General features: G+C 31.1%; 2 protein-coding genes and 1 long non-coding RNA gene across 16 annotated transcripts in view; 1 reads left to right on the top strand and 2 right to left on the bottom strand.

The window, feature by feature from the left end:
- LOC146996204 (cullin-5-like) overlaps positions 1-17,989 on the bottom strand; it is a 181,800-nt gene that overhangs the window by 44,630 nt on the left and 119,181 nt on the right. For all 12 annotated transcript variants that reach the window (XM_085820301.1, XM_085820299.1, XM_085820296.1 and 9 more), the window contains 3 exons: positions 13,105-13,266; positions 12,866-13,007; positions 7,745-7,956 (listed from right to left, as the gene is read on the bottom strand). In XM_085820301.1, the coding sequence (XP_085676427.1) occupies positions 7,745-7,956; positions 12,866-13,007; positions 13,105-13,266 (516 nt within the window). The remainder of the gene's footprint in view (positions 1-7,744; positions 7,957-12,865; positions 13,008-13,104; positions 13,267-17,989) is intronic.
- The window catches only part of LOC146996205 (uncharacterized), a 244,862-nt gene that overhangs the window by 117,220 nt on the left and 109,653 nt on the right, over positions 1-17,989 (top strand). The window lies entirely within an intron of this gene.
- On the bottom strand, positions 1,579-3,353 carry LOC146996206 (uncharacterized). The gene is made up of 2 exons (XM_085820310.1): positions 3,220-3,353; positions 1,579-2,226 (listed from the first exon to the last, which is right to left on the bottom strand). Exon 2 carries the CDS (start codon positions 2,119-2,121, stop codon positions 1,666-1,668), a length of 456 nt encoding a protein of 151 aa, XP_085676436.1. The 5' UTR covers positions 2,122-2,226; positions 3,220-3,353; the 3' UTR covers positions 1,579-1,665.

Below are 17,989 nucleotides of genomic sequence, written 5' to 3'. Positions count from 1 at the left end.
CACTAATAGAAAAAATACTAATGAAAAATAAGCACCAAATTAGATTTCTTGTTTTAACTTTGCAATTTGCAAGTCAATTGAAGAAACATCTCTGCTCAATTTTTGTTTTTTTGACTCCAAAATTTTAATCTGTGCCTTGTTCCTTTTGTCTAATAGTATTTTTTATGTTTATTATCACACAGTTTTTTGTCTTCGAGTGCTCGGTGATATGCACCACGAGCAGATCTGGCATATCATAACATATAAGGAGTTACATTAATATTAATCACACCTCCATTTACTTTTATAGCATCATAAACAGTTTGCACTGCTGTTAAAGAATTTTCCTGCAGATTTTCCACCAACATATCATTATTAACTGAAAATCCACTTTCTACTGTGGAATTGCCATGTGATAAAATTAGAACTAGTGTTACAACACTCCAAAGTTCTTTAAAATCTGAGTTATTAATCAAATCCTTATAAAAGTGATCAAGTCACATTGACGCATAATTAGTAAAAGTGTCTTTCCAAACACCCTTACTTCTGAATAATAATTCTTTAAACTGCATTTTTGATTTATCTGAAACTGTGGAATTTATCCATTCACTTTCATATATTATATGCAATAACCTCTCCATCCTTTTCTCACATAAAAATTCATTAGACGTAATGAGCTTAGGATCTAATGAAGAAATGTATTTAACTAAGCTATATTTCAATGGGCTTCTTTCAAATATTTTTTATACCAGCTTAACCAAAAATGTTCTGCACCGAGTTCTGAATTCTCTTTTGTTAAGATCAGATACTCCACTTTTAGCTAAACTCGCACCAGCAGCAATACCCACATCTATATCTGCAACATTACAATAAATGTTTTCATCCAGAATATCTATATTTATCAGTTTTTCAGGAGCTTTTGCCTCTCGCAGTATATCTCTTTTGACAAATTTGGAGAGAAGATGACTTAGCATACTATGGAAAGTTGTATATAGAAAGGGGCACAAAGGATCAGCTGTCTGAAATGACTTTAGAAATGGATGTAAATTAACTCCTGCAACCGAAATAAAAAATGAGATTTTTGCCAAAAGTAGCTTATCTTTAACAGCTTCTCTCAGTCTTTTGAATGACACAGTTTTTGGTAGTTCGGATGATTCTACATATTTTTTGACATGATGAAAAATATCAATAGCTCTCTCAGCAACAGGTATGTTTTCACACCATTTTACTTCACAAAACTTCAACGGAAAAGTTGTACAGTTAGTGATGGCAATATAGTCTGCTTGCCAAGCAAGACTGTCTTTACATACTCTATGCATATTTTTAAATAATGCACTTAAATTCCAGTCAGTACCTTTATGGCCAGCTCTAAAGGCACCATGAACAACATGCAAACCACAGGACCCAATATGTAATACATGGCAGGCATCATTATTTGCTAAATTTTCTTTCAAATCTCTGAGGAATTTAAGATTGACATTTGGTCCATCCAATGATACTTGCAGCAATTTCTTTTTATCTAGCTCTGAGGTTCCCTCAAAGAAACTTCTCAGAAGGTCATTGGCAGATACATGTCCCCAAAAAATTGATGTGAGGTATCTTCATTCCTCGCACTGTCCCAAAATCTAACAAAAAGATCCATTTTGCCTCTCTGGACAATTCTATTTAATGCTTCATTGAAGCAAATTACAAATTCAGTGTTCTAAGATCAGAAATGAGCATCTTTTTGAAGTATGGAGCTAAACCAAATGACACTAAATATGACATTTTTGTATGTCCCAGGGTCATAGCTTTAGCTTTATTGCTGTCATCAAACACTTTCTGGAACAGAACAGCAGCAGCATTAAATGCATTATAAGAAACATCTGAAGAAACAAATTTCATAGCCCACAGTAATTCCGCAGCAAAAACTTTGTCCTCAGGTGTGAACGCGTTTAAATTTGATGATTCAGCAACTAGTGCCGAAGACTGCTGTGTTTCAGAACTGCTTTTATCTATGGAGAAATAGTTTTTTAAGTTTTCAGAGTTCATCTTCACAAAAATGATTTTCTTATGTTTTACACTGTTTATGTGGCTTGTAACTACTTTCCTTCCCATGGTACTAAGCATGATATTTTGTTGGCAAAACGTGCATCTTGCCATGTTAGGAGCTAATTCGATAGGTTGCAACCATGGATTCCACTGAGGATTGAGACTAGAATCTGCCCAACCTGGATTAAAAAATGTCTTTTTTCAGATATTTTGCAGCTAAAAAAAGAAAGAAATCTATTTAATATTTTTAAATAAATTCAAGTATTTTATACTTATTTAGCAACACACATAAGTTAAAAATATGTGCACTAGATTTCATAATGGTATGTTATCATACTGCCAGAATTAGTTTCACGAGTATGCCACAGAAAATTGCCTGAAATTTGAAAGTATTAACTAATAAGAAATAAATTTAGAAGGATGAAGCAACATTAAATGATATGAATAACATTTAAATAAATTAATTGAAGATTAAAAAGTGAATTACAATAATTAACGGTATTTTGCCAAATATAGTTATATTGAATGGTTAGTCAAGATAACTTGTTATTATTTTGTTTAATTTACTCCAAAATAACAAGGCATTTATAAAAAAGAAAAATGTTTAAAAGATTTTGTTTTGTATGAGCTTGGAGGAAGGGCACAGCAAAATTGGAAATTTCAAGCAAGAGCAGGATTGATTACTGATTTTTACAACATGAAGTGTATAAAAAAAGAGGGGACAAACATTTTAATATTTACTGTTTGTTTCTGAATTCGGCAACAAGTTTTATCGTCGTTTATTTCTCAAAAATAAATTTTAAATGCGAATTATTTAAAAATCGAAACAACGGAAAACCGAATTCAGAACACACACACACACAAAACAAAACAAAACCAAAAAAAATGGGGGGAGAAGAATATTTTGCCAATTACAAAACAAAGTCAATTTTTTTAATGAAATTATAAAGTATCAGATTTTTTTGCGTCATTTCAAAGTCCAATAATCATAATACATGCCACCAACGATGTTGAAAAGCTAAACAGTTCAATTTGATTTGTTTAATACTGCACAAAATATGATTCAAAAAGCAACAATAAACTTCTTTTAACTTTAAAAATGCACTGCATGAATTCTTATCATTTTAAAAAGCAAATACGATAGAGTGTTACGTAAACATACATTAAAAAAAATTAATAAGATGTAAAAGATTACAAAATTTAACTTACCAGACTTTTTAACTGAAAACAGAAAAACGTGCTCTCTTAACCACGAGGCATAACTTCATTTCTTTCTTCCGTTCCACATGTGCATACGATTCTTTGTGCGAGCCCCTGAATTCAAGAGGTTACTGGAAACAAAGATACTGGAAACTTTCTTTGCCTTTCTGAAAGACAATCTGGTTAGGGCCGCAAAAATTGGCTCTATGCCAGCTGCCCGAATGACAAGCACGCAATACATAATTCCCCAAGAACGTGATCACTGTCAACATTGGTGCGAAAATCGGTTTTGGGGGGATTGCCGTTATGAAATTCCCTAATTTTTTTCAAATTTTGACTAAAATTGTTAAATTCCCTGATTTTTCCCTGACTTTTTTGGTCAATTTTCGATTTCCCTGACTTTTTTCGGTTTTCCAGGTAGCGTGGCAACCTTGTTGTATCTGTGATGGACGCAATTTCTATTTCATTAAAAATGAGAAAACATTTTATTCAAAATTAAAACATTTTTATTGTGATCGTATAGTGACAGGCACACATTAAACAATTGGTAGGCACCATGGTGCCTACAGGCATAGGGTTGGGAACCCTGCTCTAACACTTCCTCTAGCTATTTTCACAGTCTTCAACTGCCCTCAAAGTTTGGTGGAATTACTGACTGAGTAGAATTTTTTAGAATTACTCACGCAATTCTTGTTATCTCACAGCAATTTGTGAATTACTTAACTTTTTGTTATATATACTAAACAGTTTGAATTAATTGAAAAATGTTTGATCAGATTGTGTGTGTGTGTTCTGTCTTATTTTGTTTTGGAAAAAGCAATGATTTTAAATTTTAATGCTTGTTAAGACAGCAAAATAAAAGTTCCATTTCATTTTTATTAATATTTTTTAGAATTAAGAGACATTTCATACTGTTGATACTCTAAAATTATTAGGAAATGGAAAACATTAGGAAATGGTTTTAATAAGTTAAAGAAACCTTGAATAACTTTTAAAATTTCACATAAAATAGCATTACGTTAATATTATTTAATTTTTTTAATATTTTTGCATACATTTTAGCAATCAAAATTAACATTTCAAAGCAGTTTGCAAACTACCTTTCCTGAATTACATGAATATAAAGAACAAAGCAATGAACATTAAATACTGGGAAACTTTTTCAGTGTGATATTTCTTGCTGATGACATTCATAAAACTAGCCTTAGAGTTCTAATAGTGATATCAGTAAAAAATTTAAAGGAGCAATTTAGTTATATACACTCTCACAAAAAAAAAAAAAAAAAAAAAAAAAAAATATATGCTCAGAGAAGGAAATAAACTACTATCATGAAACTTAACAGGCATGTACTGTCTGAGGAGATAAACAAGTGATTACAAATTCAAAACAAAACTCATTTATTAATAAGTTATGGCATGAAAAAGGTTACAAATCAGTAAGTAGTATAGCCACCTCTGGCAGCTATACAAGCCAAAACATGGCGTCGCAACAAACCAAGTACGTCACCTATGAACCTCTGCAGAAGATCATGCCATAATCTTTACAAATGTGCAGTTAATTCGCTAATATTACAGGATTCCATGCATGTCCTAAACATGCTCTGCTGGTGAGAGGTCTGGTGACCTGACAGGCCACAGGAGTATGTCATATTGTTGAAGACGTTGTTGGGAGAATCACACAATATGTAGATGAGCATTCTCTTGCTGATAAATGGCACCTGGACAACTTGATAGTATAACACAGTACAACCAGCATCAAAATATCCTCCACGTAACTGCAAGTGGTAACAATATTCTGAAGGATGACTAGAGGTGATGGTGTGTCCCAACAAATCACTTGTCACATTCTGTCATCATCATATGTTGCTCGACAACAAATGCAGGATCGGACCGCTGGCCTGGCCACCTCCACATGCATGTGCAATACATCAGCATTCAGACTGAATTAGGATTCATCACTGAAGAAGATCACACACTTCCAGTTCTTCACACTAAGACTTGCCCAAGTCTGGCAAAAATTCAGTTGATGTGGGGTCAGTGGTAGGCATCTCAATGGATGTCGGCAGCCGATACCAGCATCCTGAGCCAGATTTAGACTTAATAAGGCCCTAAGCTATTTGAGATATGAGGCCCTTTATAAGTCTGTTATAATATATTTTAATACTATATATATTATTCTTTAATTTGGGGGGCAAGAAAGTGGAGGCCCTAAGCTATAGCTTGTGTAGCTTATATGTAAATCCGGCCCTGCCAGCATCGGCTAGTCATCTCCGAATGGTTTTCCATTTCAGAGGCATCTCTAGTCACAATACCATCCATCCAAGTCAACAGACTTGTTTAAATAGCCCTACGGCACAAGCAATCATGCTGTTAAACTCTCCCGGCTGTGCATTTCAAATATGAACCTCGTGTCATTGGTGTTGAAATTTAAATCATTTGCACATCTCTTCCCAGACTACATTCCTGCTGAGTTTAGTGATTGTGGCTCATTGGGTGCATATATTTTTTTGTGACATAGTGTAAAATAAAATGCTGAGTTTGTGTCAAAAAAATCTGTGCCAAAAATTTGTGATATTCGTAAAAAAATAGATAGCTTTTCTCATAAATTAAAAAATTATAAATATGTCTTCAGAATGTTTTTAAAGCGAGGTAGATTTTTTTTCCATAATCTTTATATTTGGAAAAATAAGCATATTTTCTTTGCATACACTTTTTCTTCTAAGATTTCAAATTTTAGGCACATGTATAAAATCCTTCAGCACTTAAATTTCTGTAATTTATTACATTTGTAAACATTTAAAGTCATATTGACTGAATTTGAAAATTCAGAACATTTTTGTTGTAAAATATATGAGCAATAATCTCTTGTACAGTGCAGCAAAATTTTATATTATAACTGCACTATTTAACATCATCTCATACATATAGAAAGGGACAGTGGCAAGCATTAGGAAGGACATGGGAATTAATGACAGCCCTTTCTTAAATTTGTCCTCTAATTTGAAAGCTTATTGCTCATTTTTTGCTTACTCATTCCAAAAAAAAACCATCTTGCATGTCATAATTATCATTAATCTTTCTCTCCTAGGAACTAGGGTCATCTTTTAAATTCATGTATGCATGCTGTAGATAACCTAAAATTTAAACATATCCTGGAATGTGATTTTGGGGATTTGATAGAAATGGTTTTAACACGAAACTTCATACTAAGTTCCTGTAGAAAGTAAAACATTTAATTAGAATTTGATATTTTGTTTTATAAGATAAAGTTTCGAGTCTTACAGTTAAATTTTTCATATTTCACTCTTATACATACAAAACACTAAAGTATACAATTTTCCATAATAAACAACAATTTTTCAAGGTACTTACAGAAAATTCCGTTGAGAGAATCCCACCAAGCATACTCATTGGCATGGACCAAAAATTTCTAATTGCACTGAAGACAGAAACAAATGTATCCTTTTCTCCACAAAGCTACACTAAATAAATTCATCCATATGATGAATCTCAGTGGTAGCTTCCCCATTGAGTTTTTGTTATGCAGTTGAGCTGAAACCCAGATCATTCAATGTTTTTGGTATAAACTCTAGAATTCATTACAAAATTACATTGGTGGTTAACTTCGAGATGTTCAAATCTTGCAGTTGTTAACTCATCAGGTTATATAACCCTTCCACATTTCTGAATAAATCATAGATTCTTCTTCAATATTTTCTTTTACTGTTTGCAAAAGGGTAGTCACTTTCTCACTATGAACTCTTATGATATAATACTTGTTTTTCTCCCAGCAAATTCTTCCCAACATCCATTGCTCGGGTTTTCTACCTTCTTAAAAGGCTTTCATTAATTTTAAACTACATGGTTAGCATATCCAATTTTTTTCTTTGGTCTTGATAAATGGCTGTGTGCGCAAACTTCTCCTAGGTACTAATTTATAACTCTCTCGTAACTTGAATCTAATGGTTCTTTTCCCCATTCAATAGTCGCTAAATCTTGAAACCAGCTTAGATGAACCTGAATACAAAATTTAAATAGCAGAAATCTCACATCATGTACCTTTGCGAGTCTGAACATTGTGATGCCACTGCTTGTACGTTTTCAAGTGTATTAAAGTGCCGTATCATGCCCCTTACCACTTTTCATTAATTTCACATTTAATATTTTTTAAATACTTTGCTGCATCTGCTTTGTAGCGGGCAGGTTTCAAGTTTTAATAGTCCCCCTTAAACTAAGACCCCCCCCCAAAAAAAGAGAAAAAGAAATGAGTAGGAAAAAAGAACTTACAAAATTTTTTAAATTTTAGTTTAAAGATCAAGATTACACAAAACCAAATGTTTTTGAAGAGTGGCTTTTCCATTACTGGCAAAAAAATTGCTTTTTTTTTTTTTTTAAGGGGGTGAAAAAAGTCCATGGAATTTTTCGTATGTACCTTTTTCAACTGCGATATAAATTACTAAACAGTTTATTAAAAAAGGGGTGCTGAGAATTCGTTACAAAAATACAACATGAATACATTATAAAAATTCCTTACTGGTAACGTAGAACAGAGTTCAAGGTACTTAGCAGCTCGCTGCTCTTCCTCCTTTAATTTTTGATTAGCATACCATATGTAGTTGACAACACCATATTCTTTTAAATACTGAGGAGCTTCTGCTTTATAGTAAGCTTCTGTTGCATCCAAGTATGCCCTTTCAAAATTATCTCGATAAATTTCATATTTATCTTCATTTAAGCACAAGGCAACTGTTGGAACAAACACAAAAAAAAAAAAAAAAAAAAAAAAAAAAAAACATTAAATCCACCAACATCTCATACATGCACAGTCAAAGCTGACTTTACATGAAAATTTAAATACATGCATTACTGAAATCTTGGCAGTTATTTAAGAATTCAGTTTTAGATGTGTGGAAAGAACAGCTGAAAGAAAGGAACCTGGATTCGACTTTTAAGCTCTCCGCTAAGTCTAATACAGGAAAAATTCCAACTAAATATTATTTCTAGAAATTGTATTTAATATATCAATTTATTTCAATACATCTTTTCTCAAAATAATTGTTTATATACTATAATGACATATCTAACATAGCATGTTCATCGGTAAATTCTTAATGATAGCAGAGAATTACAGAATCAGTAAATTTCAGCAACAAAATGAATAAATGAAGTTTTCATAAAATCTCAATAAGGCATTTATAATTTTCCAATAACTGATATCAGAAAAAAATGTGTGGACTACTTCAAGGAAGTAAAAGAGAAACCAAATCAAGAGCTAACAAAGAAAAAATGATTAATCAGGTGCCTCATTATTATTTTTTAATTCACAAACATATTAGTGTGCAAAACTTAAGCAATGTTTATAATTTTGGCTGCAGTTCTACAAAAAATCAACTGGGAGACAAGAAATTCATACTACAAAGGCATAATGTAGTATTTAAAGAATACTACATTCTTTATTTATACATTTATACATTTAAAGAATACTAATTAATTTAAAGAATACTTATTTATACATTTAAAGAATACTACATTTAAAGAATGTAGAAAGTACAGCAGGGAAAAAAAAAAAAAAAAAATTCATAGGCTGCATACCATATAGAATGAATAGAAACGGCGTTAAATGGCATTGGTACAAGGTAGCACAGCACAATTGTCTGATCAAGACAGACAACAGCAAACCAAACAGCCTTAGTGACGGATATGAGCAGTCCTAACTGCAATGGTTTCAATGACTCATCAATAATTCAGAGACTCATCAATAATTTCACAGCTGTATGTTGAAAAATGAATTTGTTACTAAATTTTGCATACCAGTGTACAATAGTGTCAGACATAATTATTTTTAATTAATAAAGAGCACTGCAAAAAATTTATCTCAAATAAAAAATGTCTATAATTTTGAACACTCTCAGAACCAAGAGAAGTGAATATTGTCAACTATGTCCCCTACCCTTATGTTTTGGTGAAATGTTTTTCCCTCAAATATAATAGTATTTTTCCCTCAAATATAATCCCTCAAATAGCAACAGAAATCACTTTAAAAGAAACAAAAACATTCAGATTTGGAACATGCTTTGTCTTCTTTAATTCTATATCATTTGAAATTTTTTGTGATCACGACAGCTTTGGGGGAAACCATAATTTAATGCATATTTTTTAATGAATTTGTGAGATCTATAACACAAATAAAAAGTCATCATTTGTATGCTAAATGTTATTTTTGTAGACTCAAAATTTATAGTAGCTTTAGAAAAAACAGCCTATACACACACACACACACACACACACATATATATATATATATATAGTACAAAGTTCGAAATCTGGACTCTTTGGGACTTCGGAGATTCTGGATTTGGGATTTTTCCAGATATTAGAACAGCAGTTTAAATCTAATAAGACTGCATGTAGAAATTATAAAATTAAAAATATGAAATCACGATTTATGAAATAATGAACTATTTATGATCTAAAGGGTATCAAAATTTTAAAAAAAAAATTAAACTTAATATTTATTTGTTTATCTTATTAAACATTTCTTTCAATGTAAATTATTTAAGTTGCTTTGTTTTTGTGCTAATACTTTCTCTTTAACTCTGTAGACAGGCATAATCTCTTGTTCAGTTACATTGTTGAAGTCCTGTAACTGCTGTTTTGAGAATTCCGACTAACTTGTCAATCGAAATTTTCTCGTTTTCAGTAACTTCTCTGTCACTTTCTTCACTATCACTATCACTTTCTTTCTTCACTTATATCTATCACTATTTCTTCACTATCACCATGGTATTTTCTGGATCTAGAACCATACTACAGATTTCGCCATTCGTTAATTGATTGATGATTGAGAAGCATTGTCATCACAATGAAAAACTTCTTTTATATCATCTTCATTTATTACTGCTTCTCTAAATTTCTTTACAAAAATCTGTTAATTGTAAAATTTCACCTTTGTTTTGCAATATCCAAAAACCTTTAGAATTAGTGGCTATCATCATCAAATTTAGCTATCCTTCACTATACATATTTGGCTATGCATCATGCGCTTGGCGACTAATGACAAGTTGTTCCGTTAAATTTTATCTCGCTTCTATTGCGCACTGTGACAATTAAGCCTGAATTGTATTAGTTTAGTTATTTATTATACTTATGTCTATTTCTTGCACATGCTTTTAAGGCTTATCAGAGTTCTGAATAAATAAATTCCCACATATATTTAAGTCTTATTGACAGCTGGCGCTAGATATCTTACCACCTGATGCAGCCTGTGGTTCCTAAATTCTGCGACTCGGCGTGGCCATACGAGCCCTGGCACTGGTTCTGGGTTTATATGAATAATAAATCAGTTATTCTTAATTCAAATAGCCCTAAGAAGAGGCTCAAACTCGGAATGATTTTTTTTTTTTTTTTTTTTTTTTTTTTTCCTGGAATTTTAGATTACAGTCCAAGATTTGTAGGTATGATACTTGAAAGTAGGGATGAGAGAAAAAGGTGATGCTACATCATTTCCGGCTTGTGCTTTGTGAGTACAGCTAGCATTTTGTTAGTATGAATATAATATTTATTAGTCTTATTTTCATTGATCGTCTGCTCTTTTTTAATTTTGATTACCTAATTTTAAAAATTCTGCGCTAAATTTAAATAAGATGTGGAAAGAAATATTACTTGTTCTTTATACAAAATGGAATTAAAACTAAATTGTTCTTTCACAAGTGGCTACAATACTCTTTTCATATAAAGACAGGCCTTTTAAAGCTCCATCAAAATATATCATACTGAAACACATTATTTAGTTTGTGTACCAGATTTAAAAAAAAAAAAAAAAAAAAAAGTTAAATAACTATGTTTCGTTGCTATCATATTATCGGTGAATATTATAAATATCAAAAATTTACTGTTACAATTTTCTACAATACCTCAAGTAAATAAACACTTTACAGTTACTTATTGTAACTTCATGTAATACTCAGTTACTTTACCGAAATAAAGAGTTCTAGTAAATATTAGATTTTGTTGGAATAAACAAGAATATGTAATTTCCCCAAAACGTTATGCTTTAAGAAAATTTTAAATAAGCATACAATGCGTAAATTTTACATTTCAAAAGGTATTTCTCTTCAAAATATTTTTGTTTCATGAATTGATAAAAATTATTCCGTCCTTGAACAAAATGTTCAATAAAACACAGAGCATAAAAATACACAGTGAAACTCCATCCACGGTTTAGGAAAAAGCCAGCGAGTGTATCTTTAATGCCCACTAAAAGCCATTCCGCAATCTAAACTCTTTCCGTTGCAAGACATTCCGGAACCTTTCCTTTTTCTTCCTCTTACCCGAGTAAATTGAACTCATCCAGTTAACAAAAGCAGCCATTCTGGGATTGCCAGTCTAGTACAAAAGCAGCCATTCTGGGACTGGCGGTCTAGTATACCTCTAAATGTTATCATTGGGTTTATGAGTATTATCAACAAAATTTATTTATATGGAAAGAAATTTTCGGTAAATTTTTCCTTGTCAACAATTTTTAGTGCATTTAACTTAAATCTGTAATTATCGCCAAGCATAATGTGAGCATAAAAAGTTACCATACTCCTTTATTATTCAATTACTAACATAAAAAAAATTGTTTAGGCATGGCTACATAATTCATTACTCAAGTTGTCATGTTTTGATAAACATGTGGTGAAAGGAAGGTATAATAAATACTGATTCGCCAGGTTGACGTCAGATCAGCGATGTATCTATGTGGAATGTTTAAGTTTGAGATGCGTGCCAAGCAGATATGCAGCAACGAAGCCAAATTACTGATCGTACAAATTTATGCTAAAATGATTGTTTCTTCAATAACAAGGTATTTTATTTAGTGCTGAAGTGAAATTAAGAATAAGGACTTTCCAGATGTTTTATTACACGCGAAAGGGGGAAAATCAAATGCGCATGTGTAAAGCCTACCAGAAAAACGTTGTTGTTGGTTTTGAGGTTTGGATTTTAGATCGTTCCAGATAATGAACGTCAGATTTCGGACTTTGTACATTTACATATTTCTGTATTCCCCCCAGATTTTTTTCAGCATATGATTTAACAATTTCTTATTAACAGTAACAATATAAAATATATGCACAAACGGAAACTTATTTTGTGTAAATAATAAGAATATTATTCAAATTGATAAGTTATTTGAAATATATAATGCAATAGTATTATTGTGTATTTATGTGTGCTTTTCAGCGAAATATATTTATGACTCACGCCATATATCTTTAGAAACAGCATACATTGCATATTTTTACCTCTTGGTTTTCAAGCAGTAAACTTAATAGGTTAAATGGGATACAGAGTAACTATGGTATGTATATACTGCATCACAGAAAAACTATTTAATTCATAATATCCAATTCTGCTGACCTCTGTACTTCATTTGCTCTGAAAATAAGGATAATATTATCATAATAAAATCCCTAGCCAGAAAAAGAAAGGGGGAAAGAACATGTAGCTCATTTTTAGGTTTTTTATTTCAAATCCTGAACAGTTTACAAGCAAGAAATTCAGTAGCGTAAATTTTTTAATCTTTTTTTCACCTATATTTCTGAATAAAATAAAGTATATCACAAAAAAATCCATTTAAGCTTTGAAGTTCATTTTTAAATAATAATAATACCATATGATTCTCTAACTCCTATCACCAACTGTGAATCAATAACCTCTCCAGTTCTCTCAGCATGGACAAGTTTCATTGCACTATTTTGAAGCCTATGCTTGATGTTCGAAAAAATACTCTGATTCCATCTCTCCAGCAGTGCCTGTAAATACAAAAGCAACAAATGTTTTTAAATATACACTTACTTGTAAACTTACTTTGACAGATTTCAGAAAAAGCAAAAATTAAATATCAACAACCTTTCGAATTCCATTCCTCTTAAATGAAGGGAATTTGCCAGCTACTGCAGCTTCCAAATGTGAAAATGGCATAAGCAAATAACTGCACTGAGTAGAAAACTTTCTCCATTCTACTATATAGGCTTTCAGCAAAGCTTCATCTTGTTGAACAGAAAGAACATACTAAAAAAGATACCAATCAATTAACATATAAATGCAAACCAAGAGATAATATTTTTGAAAATGAGCCAGTATTTATGACATTTTCTAACAGAGATTTGATAATACTAAAAATACCACATATATCACTATTAAACTATTCTTCACGGTTCGTACACATTTCCTTATATGAAAATTAAGGACTTTTAAGGACCATCAAAGAAAAAATTAAGGACCTATCAGCAAACAAAAAAATGAATAGAATAAAGCAATTATCCATACAACCGACTTCATGCTTGTAATTTCACTTTAAAAAACTAACAGAAGTGTGTATTATGCACTATTATTAAATTCAACTTAATACTTACCATAAAACAATTTTGAAAATTAAACTAACTCCCTACAAGTTATGAAGTAGATAACATTAAATGAGGAACATAATTTCTTGAAAAACATGTATAAGTGTATTTTACACTAATAACAGTCACTATTTTAGAGATTTACATGATTATTATTTAACTTATTTGATATTTATTTAAACATAGTCAACTACTATTATAATCACAATGTAAGAATATTTTGCAGATTAAAATAACTGATTTGTAAACATACAATTTATTTCCTTGGTTTTTTGAAAGATACTAGAATAATAAACTGTACAATAAAAGATACAAAACATTTGTGCTTTTTTTAAATCTGAAATCTTCCTTTTCTTTAACTATTCTTCTAAGTTCATTTGCTTTGATAAACAAATCAATGTTCCTGATGGTCTCAGCTTTATCTGCTAAAGCATCTACTTCTTCATTAATGTCTTTAATGTCCCTTTGAGGAAAGTTTTTCTTCTGCTTCATATAATCAATTTCTTCTTCAATAATATTTCTTTTCCTCTTTGAATTTTCAGATTTAGTTAAAGATTTTTGTTCTTCTAAATACTGAACTTCTAAATAACGAACTCCACTTCTTGCAGAAGCTGCTGCTGATCTCATTTCTTTATTAATTTCGATATTAAGAACACCTCCAGAAAATTTTATGTAATCAAATACTGTGCGTTGAAAAATGTATGATGAGTCACTTAAATTTTCAAATTCAATTGCTTTATTTACAGAGAAGCCCCTTTCCACAGAGGCCTGTTCATGTGACAAGGTAAGAATACTTGTCACAGTGAATACTTGAATAGTGAAAATATACATTTTTTACTATATATATATAATTTATTTCCTAAACAATATAGATTAATTGATTATATTATCTCCTAAGTTTAATTAAAGTAGAATTATTTTAAAAGAGTGAATCCATACTGGTAAGTTATATTTTGAAAGATGTATATATATATATATATAAAGTCCGAGATCCGGACATCTAATATCTGGAATGATCTAAAATCTGGACCTCAAAGCCACCACCAACCAATTGCGCATTAGATTTTTTCCCTCATCATAAAAAAAATGCCAGAAATCCGATTCTTAATCTTAGTTTGGTGCTAAATAAAATATCTCATTATTGAAGAAATAATTATTTTAGCATAAATTTGTGTGATTAGTAACTTGACTCCATAGCTGCGTATCTGCTTGGCATAATCTCAAACCGAAACATTTGTTAATTTTACACCAACTAATATTTTATATCCTTGATGCCGAAATCGCGAATCATTATTTATTGTATTTTGCTTTCATCACCGCATGTTTATCAACGAATGACAACTTGAGTGATGAATCATGCAGCGATGCCAAATAACAGAGTATTATACGATTACAGATTTAAATTTAATGCGCTAAAATGTTGACAAGGGGAGATTTAGCAGAAATTTCTTTCCTTATGCTAAAAATAGATTTTGTTAATGATACTCATAGGACAAACGATTATATTTAGTGCTATTTGAATTAAGAATAACTGATTTGTTATTCACATAAAGCCAGAACCAGCTCCAGAGCTCGCATGGCCGCACCAGGCGGCAGAATTTAGCGAAGTTAAACAGAAGTTTTTCATTGCAATGACAATGCCCAATCATCAATCAATTAACGGAGGGCGGAATCTGTAGTATGGTTCTAAATCCAGAAAATACAGCTACCGATAGTGAAGAAAGTAACAGAGAGGTTACTGAACGAGAAAAAATTTTGATTGACAAGTTATTCGGAATTCTCGACACAGCAATTACAGGACTTGAACAATGGAACTTAATAACTGAACAAGAAATTATATGTCTATAGTATTAGTCTAAAGTATTAGCAGAGAAAACAAATCAAACAACTCACATTGAAAGAAATGTTTATTAAAGTAAACATATAAATATTAAGCTCTTTTCTTTGGTAAATTTTTGATACCCTTTAAATCATAAATGCTTCATTATTTCATAAATCACGATTTCATATTTTCAATTTTATAATTTCTACGTGCCATCTTAGTAGATTTAAAATGATCTAATATCCGGAAAAATCTCAAATCTAGGATCGCCGAAGTCCCGACGAGTCCAGACCTCGGACTTTGTACACTGTATAAATATATATATATATATATATATATATATATATAATACGGAATGTATATTTTCAGTTAAACTTCTACCCAATAACTTTAGTAATTCATGAAAGTTAATTTTGCGTCTAGTTAATTCAGGAAAATTAGTTTCAATTAGTTGTTTTCAGCTTTAAAAATATTTAAAAAATTTTAATTAGTTATTTTCAACTAATAATTGTATCGCCATTAGCAAAAATTATGCATTACTATCAAAAACATAGGTTTAAACCAAATACTTAATTGTCTATTGAAGCTTCAAAATGTATTTCCGAACTTCACTTTTTCTCAGCTAGCGTTACCGATTTTGGCCTTGGCGACCTAAAATCGAAATGGAGCCAACAGATTTCCCGCGAAATCCATAACAGACCCTCTGCAGAAATAAACTCATAATCCCGATATCCCATACATATAGTATGTGCAAAAGAGAATAAACTCCGTAGAAGGTGATAAAAAATTAATTTATGGCTTAATTGAAACAAACACAGAAATTAAGCTAAGCAAAACCGTGTAAAAACAAATTGAAATGATAAAACGAAACTTCATTTTAATGTGAATTTTCAGTGCTGACTCTCCCATTCTAGAAATTTCAATTTGTTTCAGACAAAGACCAAATTTAAGGATTGCCATCCATCAATATCCAGTCTTTGTAGTCAGCTTGATGAAGCCACAGTTTATTGAAAATGCACTTTCCAGGCATCTCGTTCCTATTGGCGTCGGAAGGGTTGTGGCCTTCCAGGTTGGAATTGCTCTAGTTTTGGCAAATATTTTCAGAATCTCCCCCCTCCCTTTTTTTTTCTCGAGCACCTTCATCATCACTTTCGCCTCTTAAAGAACTTCCAGCTTCACGCTTTCGTCACAGTCTGCCTAAATTTATGGATAACACCTGTTTCGAAAGATTGCGTGAATAGCCAATCAGACACCGATACTTTCGTTCGGGTAGCTAATTGTTTTTTTTAATCGTTTGCAATGCAAATCCGCCAACAGATTAGTTAAGAGCTGTGTAATTTTAATTCCATATTCATGAGAAATCGTAATTCACACTTAGAATGGCAATCATTAGAAATAATAAGAAATGTCAAATGAGCAAAATTAAGGATCGTTTATTCCTTTTGGCCAAAATTAAGGACTTTTAAGGACCGTACGAACCCCGTTCTTTAACAAAATACCAACCTGCTAAATATATGTATGCATTTATGTATCATTACAGTATGCGGTGGCATAAAATTTATACAAAATAATTAGGGAAAGACTTTTTGATCAACATCTACAAAAACATAAATATCTACACTAATGAGTACAAGCATACTTAGAGGTAACAAAAAGTGGAATACGCAATATTTTTCTTCCATTCTAAGATACCATTATTTTATCACACCTCTCTTTAACTTCAGTATCACTATCAAGGGAGGAGGGGAAGATTTTTCATTTTAATAAAATAAAATAAATGAAATAACAAAATTCAAACACATCTAGCAAACATTTCTTTCTTAAATTATGTTTGATTTATTAATGACAATATATCTGTTTAAGATTAGGAAAAATCTATTACTCAAAGATGCTTTCCATTTTTAAAGACATCCATATGGGGGAAAAACATGCATCTTAAAATCAGAGAAATATGAAATTATGCCTAGCTTCTTTTCCCCAAGTACAAAATACTATCCCATGAGAACTTAAAAAGAACACAAGATTCTTTTGATCATTTCAACATGACATCATAAAGAATATCATCTCGGATGAATCACAGATAGATGTGTATTACACTCTAAGAGGAGAAAAAAAACTGAATATTCAGTTCTTTTCTTGGATTTGAAGCAAAACCTTTTGGCATATACAGTCAGCCTCTACTAATAAAAGAAATGATTAATTCTGCATGGTTAATAATTCATGGTAAATATGTAAATGACAAATGCAGTTCTGGTTCTTTTCAGCACTCAAATGCAGACAATTCCTCCTGCATTATTAAATGTGGTCAAAAGATTTATTAAGAAAGGTATATTATTCGCTGGATACTTTATTGCAATTACATTCCCCTTAATGCTAAGAATGTCCTTGAAAAGTATCACAATTTTTTATAAAGCATCAAAGCAATAGGTCTGAGTATTTAAAAAAAAATAACAACATTATATGTATATTAAATAAATGAATAAATATACAAAGCGAAAAACAGTTCAAGCCTAAATATAATTACATATATACATATATGTAAGAAAAATAATGAATATGTAAAAGA

Source organism: Stegodyphus dumicola, chromosome 7 (assembly GCF_044657685.1).
Source record: "Stegodyphus dumicola isolate Sdum_Otavi_A_Nest chromosome 7, ASM4465768v1".
In the NCBI taxonomy this organism is placed as follows: Eukaryota; Metazoa; Arthropoda; class Arachnida; order Araneae; family Eresidae; genus Stegodyphus; species Stegodyphus dumicola.
Note: the sequence above shows the minus strand (reverse complement) of the source record. Positions and strands in the feature narration are given on the sequence as shown.

Bases quoted from the DNA above. Each gene is read 5' to 3' on its own strand.
- LOC146996206 (XM_085820310.1), bottom strand. From the start codon at position 2,121: ATGGCAAGATGCACGTTTTGCCAACAAAATATCATGCTTAGTACCATG.